This window comes from Halyomorpha halys, unplaced genomic scaffold (assembly GCF_000696795.3).
Source record: "Halyomorpha halys isolate HHAL.00 unplaced genomic scaffold, Hhal_1.1 Scaffold488.1, whole genome shotgun sequence".
In the NCBI taxonomy this organism is placed as follows: Eukaryota; Metazoa; Arthropoda; class Insecta; order Hemiptera; family Pentatomidae; genus Halyomorpha; species Halyomorpha halys.
The window spans coordinates 112,279-122,896 of NW_027112716.1; the positions used below are offsets into that span (position 1 = coordinate 112,279).

At 30.8% G+C, this 10,618-nt stretch overlaps 1 protein-coding gene across 3 annotated transcripts in view; it reads left to right on the forward strand.

The window, feature by feature from the left end:
- LOC106683488 (uncharacterized) overlaps window positions 1-10,618 on the forward strand; it is an 84,416-nt gene that overhangs the window by 65,772 nt on the left and 8,026 nt on the right. For 2 of the 3 annotated variants that reach the window (XM_067050511.1, XM_014424988.3), the window contains exons 3-4: window positions 4,298-4,359; window positions 8,045-8,179. In XM_067050511.1, coding sequence (XP_066906612.1) covers window positions 4,298-4,359; window positions 8,045-8,179 — 197 coding nt within the window. The remainder of the gene's footprint in view (window positions 1-4,297; window positions 4,360-8,044; window positions 8,180-10,618) is intronic. The other variant, XM_067050512.1, reaches the window with a different exon arrangement.

Here is a 10,618-nt window from a genome sequence, read left to right on the forward strand (position 1 = left end):
TATATAAATTAAAAAAAAAAAGAAAGAAAACAAAATTAAACTTAAGGTAATGTAACATTTTAACAGGTTTATTCCTATTTACAGTATTACATTTAGCATGAAGATCTTTGTACATAGCTATTTCTCCTACTTATGGAAGAAAGATGAGGCTCCGAACTCTCTCAACTGTGTCACTGGTATTAAAAACCAAGGCGTGACGGTTCGCACTCCGTTAGGCGCAGACACTCAGGGACTTATTAAAATATCTGGCCATTGTTATAATTATCTACAATAGGTCTCTGGGTCACTGCCGTTTCACCCATTGAGTAGGATTGTAGGGATGGGTAATGCTAGATAGGGATTGTGGTAGAAGATCAGAATGGGTGAGTTCCTCATAAAATGTCTAGTTCTCAGGGAATTTCCCTATTTTAACCGTTACCCTATCCATCTTTTTTCGTTAATGCGGTCGATTAACATAAATTAAGATTTAGTACATTCTTATTCAAAGTTTATTTATTTACTTCTTATTGACCAATTTTAAGTTACATCAAGAAAAACGATATGTAAAATATTACCTTTTCTTCCAAAACCACATTTTACTGTTACTATTACTGATTTTGTTTGTAATGAGATATTTATTGCATTGCCCTCTATTGGACTTCCATTATAACAATTCTACTTTTCATATTAGAAAAGTAATTCTCTTGTTCAACTTATTAGAGAGTTGTCATGTTTCATTAAAATTTGCTGTGTATTTTTTTTAGTTGATTATTTTAATTAAAATTTCAGTTAGGGTTTCTAAATTTTTTCTTCCGAAATATTCCTTTCTTTAGATTATTTTGACGTACTGAAATACGAAATTACACCGTTTTCCCGTATTATGTATCGATAAAGTTTTTCTACTTTATTTGTATTTATGTTAAACGTTTTCTCCACAATATTTTCAAGGATATTTGGATTTATTAATTTTATTTTTATAAACTAGTCCTACCTTTTTGTTTTTCATTTTAATGTAAAACGTACCAATTTCGGTTGTATGTTATATTATAATCTATACTCTTGCTCATAATAATCTTTAAAGGATCTATTTAAGATATGTTTCAAATTACTAATATATAAGAACTTGAGTGTTCTTTTCATTTTGATAATTATGGTATTAAGATTAATTCATGCTGCCGCACATAATGACCTGTTTGTATTCTGAACAATATTATCTGGTTTTTGTATCCAATCTTTTCAACTGTTCTTATTGTTAAAACCGTTCTCAGGCCACTACTGATGTACGGCTGTGAAGTCTGGGAAGGGGCTTCCTTTTCGCAGAAGGAAAAAATGACTATCTTTTCAAAACAAAGTCCTAAAATTCGCAGTGAATGCTCCTTAGTTTATAAGAAATAGCCAATTGTATCGGGAATTATAAATGGTGTCCCATAAATAGAGGATTACATCAAGAAACGGTTCATGAAGTTCCACTCCCAGTGACCTACAACTTGGGAAACCCAACCTCAACCCGAAGACTGAAGCCATGCTTGGTGTTTCAGGACATTCTGTTATACATTATATGTTTATTAATTCCGTTATTCACACTACTTCTATTTTATTTTTTTCTCTCTTCGTCTTTTGTTCAAATTACCTTTTTTAACTGTTGTTTTTTTTTATTTAACAGAGGGTACTTCTTTATCTTCTAAGATCTACGTATGTCGTTATTTTTGTTATTAATATTACTTTTCTCTTTTACAAAAAGTATTATTTTTAACTATTATTTTTTTTTAAATTGTAACGTTCTATCTAGTTAGGTGTGCTTTTGTACGAGACTACACCCTTTCCCCATATCAGCTGTTAAAAAAATGTAACGGTTATATCAACCATAAGGCCCAGCAGGCTTATCTGGTATTAAATAAATAAAACTCTCTTTTTTCAAGTTCTTAGTCATTAAGTTCTACAGTTATATACTGAAATATAGACTTGATGGCTAGACTTCATTTTTTTTTTTTTGTATTTTGCACTTAAGTATTGCTTACTTGCTCTATTAATTTCGGCGAAACATACTTTCAAAAGTAACTAACCCTAGCGGAGTCGATGTATTGACCTGGTTCTTTTATTCTCATCGTTCCTGTCTTCATAAAAGGACAAAGAACTTGCAGGCGTTCAATGTTCCATTCACACTATTGGACTATAAGTTTGCGCACCTATTTATAAAGCTCATAAGTAATTGGCACTATTGACCTTTATAATTCTTAGTTTTATTAAACATATTTTACCGAAACTTTTGTTTGTAGAGAAATTTGTTTATTCTTAAATATGTAGTGCCACAACTAGGTCAATGAGTAATGGTGATAAATAATTATATTCATACCAAAATTTTAACGTAAATAATAATAAGAAATAAGTATATATAAGATAAACATGATATACCTATTTACATAAAGTAGTAAGGAGAAACTCAATAAATAAATGAATAAATTAAACTTATATAAAAAATAAGTAAAAAACTAATTACAGTAGATTTCCCGAGCCCTCTCACAGCGCCACTAATAATAAGACTGTAGAGCCTGAGGAAGTGCCCTAAATCCGAAAATTAAATCTAGAGTCAATCACTGACAGGTTACCTTTATTCATATTCAAAATGTTATTTCCTAAAATAGGGGATGAAAAATAGTTTTCGTCTGTTATTCTAGCATGCCGGGTTCCACTAAATAGAAATGAAGGATCAAATCCCAAAACTGTTTTGGGTAATCAGACCTCTAAATTACCAAGCGGCCATGAACAATAAATTCTTTTAATTACAACAATACCTATTTTTTAATTTAGTAATTTATCAATCAAGTAAATTTCCTAATTGCTGTTCTGATCATTTATCCCGCTTTCTGTTCAGCTCTGTTTTTTTAATCTCGTTTGTGTCAATATTTGTTGCTTCATACCTCTTTGTATATCGCACTAAGCGATTTTTTATTTTTCTTATTTCATTTATTTATTGATATTTACAACTGTATAAAAAAAATACAACCAGTAAATTTGATCATAATGACATAATGATATGATACAGGATGTAGAGAAACTACCCAGTAGTAGAACTCTAAAAACAGTTTACAATATAAGGTCACGAGGCCATCTTCTTTTCAGACGCCTCGGAGGATTGCCAGGAATGGAAGAGGAAGCAAGGTTAGAATCTAGTGGGTTTGGGTGGTTAGGGAGTTTATTATGGAAGGAATAATATCGGGTTCGGGCTAGATCGGTTACATAAGCGATTTTAAAATTAAATAGGTTTTAAAATAATTTTTTGACTATTTATTCCACATGTCGTCATGTTTACGTCATGGGTAAAACCAATTCAGATTGTTCAACTATATATTGCAGTTAATCGCTTCCTAAACCATTCAGAAGTATATACGTAAGACACACGAATTCCAAAATCGATTTGTTTGGATGCATGAATGCCTTATAAATTTTCCTCTATCAGCTGTCGTGCCCACGGCTCGCGTGTTTACTGCCACTCAACCTTGTCTGCTTCCATATAGCCAGCCAATATTTTAAAATTCATATTATATTTTTTCTCCTATATTTATTTATTATTTATATAACACAATCATGTTAATACTACAGGAACATGTTGGTTTTATGATTGATCAGCATAATATATAAAAGATATTGTGGACATCATCCTAATTTTTACTCATATCATATGACATTCTTCTAAAAAAAAGTATATTAATTCAGTGTTATTCGCATAACTAAATTTTGTATGACAGTTCTATCAAACTGCACCTATAAATAAAAATAAAATGAAGCTTGGTTCTGTTCAAAATTCTTTTCTAAATTTTCTTTCGTAGGAACCTTTATTTTGTTAAAAAAAAAAAAAAAAAATTAACATAATAATTACAATATAAGGAACAGGATTGTTGGGAAAATATCCAGTGATTGTGTTACAATAGCATCTCTATAGAATTTTTAACTCAAATTATAATAAAATAACACACAGAGCAAGAACTTTGTATACTTCGTATAGGTTATGTAAAGACAGTGGAAACATGAACTAATTATAAACTTACGTAATTAGATTAAAGCCCAGTTGTAAGTATGCTCTACTTAACTAATATAAACGCTTTAATTGGATCTTCGTTGTCGACTTCTCTCTGCGTTCGCTCAAAAGAATTTAAAATTATATAGCTATTCTAAGAAACTATGATTGAGATGAGATGTTTTACAAATGATCCATTGAACTTGTTTTGGTTTTAATATGACAAAAATAGCCTTGGTATTACCAGGGTATATAGATGTTACACAGAAAGATCTTCTTCTCTAATGTATACTTTCATTCTAGGAAGTTGAAGCAACTGAGTGCAGTAAGCCAACCTGCAATAACGGAAGAATATTGGTTGGACGGTGAGTGATTTCTTCATTTCTAGATAGTAAGTGTTCTATATTTATCTATATATCTAGTCATCTATATTATCATCATCATCATCATCAATCGGCGCGACAACCCATTACTGGGACCTGGCCTCCTCAAGCAACTTCCACCAGTTTAATCTGTTAAGTGCTGCTGCTCTCCAATTCCTTACTCCAAGCAGGGTTCTTGAATCCTCTTTAACACCATCCAAGCTTTGGGTGGCCCCTCGGCCGTGTTCCAGGTAGGCGCTTATTAAGTTTATTTGGAATCTCTTTCCTTCTCAGGGTAGCCTACCAATTCTCACATTTTTTCCAACATCAGGCTTACCAATTCGTGCGTCTTCTCCAAGCTGAACCATCCTTTACTAAGCCGTAGATGCGTCTGACCATCTTTCTCTCTAGCACTTGGAGATCCCTTTTATCGGCCTTCGAAAGTGCCCAAGTAGTACCAGGTTCCAAGAGGAGAAAAAAGGCAGTTATCTAACCCCAATTTTTAATTACTTTAATTAAAAACTATGTATAATTAATAGTCAAAATTGACGAGTCTGCCAAGTATAGGTAGGGGGAATAAAAAATGGCGGCTGTTTCAAAGCGATAAAAAAAACTAATTTTTCATTCGGAGCTCTATATCTTAAAAAGTAGGAACAACACAAGAAAACCGAAGAGGTCGTCATTTAAATAAGAGTAATTTTCCTAAAGTATGAGCCCTAACAGAGTTATTTACGTTAAATAGTTTTCGAGATATAGCTTTTTAAAAAGCTAATTCCATAAAAATGTTGTATAGGACGTACTAAAAGATCAGTAGTTAGTGAATTTATTTTTAAAAATTTATATCTCAAAAACAGATAATAATAAAATAAAAATTATTTCCTTTCGTAAGTTCTACTATAAACGTAATAATAATATATTGGATATGCATGAGAGAGTCTTCAGTGTTCATCCCTCAAGTTGATATTCAGTATTTGAGCCAATGAGAAAATTTATCAATTATTAATTATTTATTTTAATAAATTACCTTTCAGGATTAGGATAAGTATTCTGAATTGTAGGATTGTAGTTTTGATCGTTTCAGAAAAAAATTTGGGTGCATTTTATTCTAAACCTAAGGGTTGGGTGCTTTTAGAGCAGGATTGGATATTGATGTGGGTTTTAAAATAAAATAAATTGGATCTAATACAAGTTGGTGGAATGATGCGATCCGGGAAAGGAAGACAAATTATAAACAAAACTAATATTTTATTCGTGACAAAGTTTCGTTATGTCTTTGTTTTAATCATTGATTTTTCTATAATTATTGAGGATATGTCTAAATATGTTATCAACATGCATAAATCAATGTAAAAAAACATTGATGTAGAGAGTGCATGGAACATATATGTAAAATAAATGAACTGCTCTCTCATATAAACAGAAAAAATAATCACACATACATTCGGTGAAATCAAAACTGTGTGAGAATCGGTCCTTATGAAATGAAAAAATAACTTTATTCTGTGACATATGTCCCCTAAGAATAATTACATGGTTCATATAGTGAGATTTTTATCTGGCGAGCTTTTACTAATTTTCAGATAGTAGAATGAAATTACATTGGTATATTGGCTTTACTACTGTTTATTATGTTAATCAATACCTGCCTATTTATTTGGTTACAAAGATGTGGAGGTTTGGTTATTCAATAAATGAAGGAATAGGTGTTGTTTAAAGGAGAGAATAGATGAGGACTGGCGAATGGAGATGGGAAGAGAATTCCAGAGGGAGGTTGCACGTATGACGAAGGATTTGCTAAAGAAGGAGGTTCTATAGGAGGGCATATATAAATCATTCGGAGGGGATCTGGTGTTTAATGAGTGGATGGATGAACGAAGAGTGAGGAGATCTATGATATAGGTAGGTTTACAGTACGTCTTGTCTTTTTCTTTCTAAAGAAATTTTATGAACTCATCAGGCTCAGTTATAGAAAATCACATTAAAGTTTTCCTCCAATCACCACCGAATTTACCGTAACATTAGCAAAATTTCACAATATACTTAGCCAAGTTATTAAGCTAAGCATTACTATATGCTTCAGTAGCACTTGTTTTATTAACATCTCTAATTTTTATTTTACCCATCAAGTTTTTTTTAATGTTTATAGTGGGTGAAAGTTCCATAGGTTCACTTGAGTGAATTCTTCAATTCTTTCAAAGCATCCTGTGCAGAACCCAAATTAGTATCAAAATCCGATGTTATTTGATCGATGCCCGTAACGATTCGTCCGCCGTGCCTCTTTGTTGCTCTGGAAATAAGTTAAAGCTTTATTGATATTTATTTATAAAACTCACGGTATCTGTGAGCTGATGAGAGGTCGATGCTTCAATAACAAAATTTCAGAATTCAGAATAATTGTTGTATTGTTTTTTTTAACGTATTTTAATGTTGAAACTTGATAATCCTTCCAATCTTAACGAGAATGAAAAAGTATCTGATCTGGCTTTGAATGATCACTCCATTAGTTTAATTATGGTCAGTATGTTCACCAGTATTAAATATATGATTCAGCATTGGCAAACATGCCCAAGCTCCAAGATTTTAACGAATGTCCAATCCCATAGCTTTCAGCATCTGAATAGGTATTCAAATCCTCCATTTCTTCCCCACAGTATACTTTAATAATATCCCATTAATTCCTGTCGAATAGATCTGTTACTTAAGACTACATCTGGACAAACGACTGACACGGAATCCTTATACAAGACTGAAAAGACAGGAAACTGCTCGTCGATTTGGACTATTACAACATTTACTAGACAAACTGTCTAAACTTCCACTCAGTTACAAAGACTGATCTACATTACTATTATAAGGCCCGTCTGGACATACGGTGCTCCACTAAACCATCTAATTCCTCCAGAATCCAATCCTTACAGTCCAAAATCCTCAATTTGTCACAAATTTAGTTATCCATCAAGACCTGAATGTTGAATATGTTACCGATTTGGCCAGAACCAGATACCAATCCTACCATGATAAACTTCCCAACCACCTTAACCCACTTGTTTCTAACCTGGCTTCTCCTTCATTAGCTTATAATCCTCTTAGGCGTTTAAAAAGAAGATGGCCTCGAGATCTCTAGAAATGTTATTGGGAGTTCTATCTATCATTTGATTCTCTACATGTTTTCATCATGTTATTGTATCTCCTACAGCAAATTTACTTCTATACATTTTTATACAGTTTTATTTAAAACATCCTCCGGAAATGCACAACTCGCCGTATTCCCTCTTTTTTTGTTGTAGAGTATTGTTATATAAAAATCGAATGAGCTGAATATCATATTCAGGACTAGCATGGACATTATTTCAGCTTGGTGAAAGTTCTTTAGTTGTTTAGCTTGATTTATTTACTGTACAAGATAAAAATTCCTCAGATCACAGTAAAAAAAAAATGTAAACTTAGCAGGCTAGAAATAAATTTTAAAGTATACACATATTAAGACTCAGGGTATATGCCTTGAGCACATTTATTATTATTATCTTTCATGATTATGCAAAAAAACGTTGAATATCTTTTTTTGGTATTCTGTAACATGAACCCGAATGATCATATTTAACCCTATTAATTTCTTATATAACGGTTATTATTTGTAATATTTTAGTAAACGCTAGATAATTAAATTTATGTTAATAATATGATATAGGTGGGGTAGGAGCAAACTGTCGACGAGGCGTTCAAGTGACCCTCCTGAAGTCATTGTGAATCCAGCCAGGCTCCATATTAGACCACCCAAACCAGCCCTTCCATTTCTGACTTCGCCTTGCAAGAGGACCAAACTGTAAATATTCATTTAATAATTTTCAAATCTCAAATTTTCAGCTTATTGATGTTTAAAATCAAAATAAAATATAAGCATTCAAAACCTATTATTTTTTATAATTACTGATTTATTTTTAACCAAAAGGTGTGATTGAAAATTGATAGATATTATGAATAAGATGGACAGGGGTGCGGTCAAAAGAAAAGAAATAGCCGACGTTTCGACCCATTTTTTAGATCATCCTCAGGGCTAAAAAGATACAAAACAACTAAATTTATTCTGATATTGTAAGATATAAAAAGGTAAATTAATGTACGAGGAGAAGATGGTTGGGGGTGCGGTAAAAATGAAACACAAATAAGTTGGTGTAACCTATTTAATTGTGCCAACGTTTCGGCTAGAGTTTCTAGTCTTCTTCAGGGCTAAAAAGAGAACAAGATAACAAACACAATATGTATAGAAAATAATAAAAATATATAAACAGAATGACATAAAATGGATAATTTTACTCAATAGAATTAATAAAATGAAATGTTGAGAGAAGTGGGAAATAAAATGTATACATAGGTAATTGAAAAACTGGGTAAAATAACATAATTAAGGAAATAAAATAAAAATGTTATAAAAAGTTATATAATGCAAAGAAGTATGAACATATGAGTTATTAATAATTTAAAAATTGAAAAATGGAAAGAAAAAGAAAATTGAGAGAAAGAAAATATATATAACCATAATAATTGATAAAGATGCAAAATATAAGTATAATTTAACAAAAGAAACGAATAGAAGAAAAAAAAATTGAAAACAACAATAATTTAGTGAACACAACTAATAACGTAGGTAAGGAAAATGGATAAAAGTGGACAATAGAAGGGTTGGTAAAATTAAGTAAGGAAAAAAAAGAGAATAAACAAACCTGTTAATTTGAAAATCAAACGCCTAATTAATAAACGCTTAATTAATTGTAAATTAATGTAGGGTTAAAATTATGTAAAAATAAGTGAAAAGAAAATTGTATAGAAGTGAAAGAAAAGAAGAAATAAAATAGTGATAAATAATTATAAGCTTAAAGATTTTTATAGTTGGCGTATTTTTTTTATAAACTTATTATTTTATATTAATACAATATTATTTCTTCTTTTCTTTCATTTGTATACACTTTTCTTTTCAGTTATTTTTACATAATTTTAACCCTACATTAATTTACCTTTTTATTTCTTAATATCTTACAATATCAAAATATTTTTAGTTGTTATTGAATCTTTTTGGCCCTGAAGAAGCTCTGCAAAGTGGGGCGAAACGTCAGTAAATAAATGGTTGTTGGTTATTTTTGTTCTCTTTTGACTGCACCCCTGAAAATCGTTTTTATTGAAATTATACAGTCAATTATTTATATATAATATTATGTTGAGTTCTATATATATATATTATACCATATTTGTCAATTGAATCTTAAGGTTTTTTGAAATCTTTATAAAGCTCATGAACCAACTTTTTCTTTAATATTTGATTTAACAAAAAAAATTTATAACGATTTTGCCTAAAATCACTCAGGTAATTGCTGAAAAAAATTTCATAATATTCGAGGATTCGACTAGTTAGGATTAACGTAAATATTTTATATCAAACTTGAAGGAATGAGATTATTTGATAGTTATTACAATCTGTGTTCGGCTCCTTTTTGTAAATTGGGACAAGCAGAAACTCCTTCCATTCCTCGGACATTTTCCCAATTTCCCAGATATTTTTTACTTAAAGGTGAATTTAAAAAACTCCAGGTTCACAGTATGCCTTAATTATTTCCAAAAATATTGTCAGTTTCCGCTACTTTAAAAATTTTTAATTTTCCGATGGCTATTTAGCCAGCTATTTTCTCCTTCAGCACTCTTTTATACAGTAGGGAAAGATTGACAATTATTTACTCTATTCAAAATACTGTCTAAGTGTTTCTTAAACATATCCAATATACTTACCGAATTAGCTAGAATATCATATTGATGGGTTAATAGTTGACCGTAGATTTATATAATGTAAAGAAGATGGTTGGAAGTGCGGTTATATAATTATAGCACCTCAACGCAAGGCGCAGTTATTTCTTCATTAGAATTTATTGTTATACATTTATTTTGAATGAAGGTCAGAAAAAAAAGTGCAGTCGCTGAAGAACCCAAATGAGTAAAAACTTATTTATTAGTGCCAACGTTTCGGCCTAAATTTCAAGCCTTCTTCAGGGTTAAGAACAAAAAACAAGATATCAACCAATGAATAAAATGATATGCAGAATGATTTGAAAATAACTAACATTATAGATAAATTGTGTTGAAAGGTTGCAAGAGAAGAGTAATATTTTTTTTTTTGCAGCAATAGATAGATTTATTTATTGATAGATATTACAATCTGCCACACAGTTGTGGGCAATAGGTAATATTGATAAATGATCACATACATACTAAAATT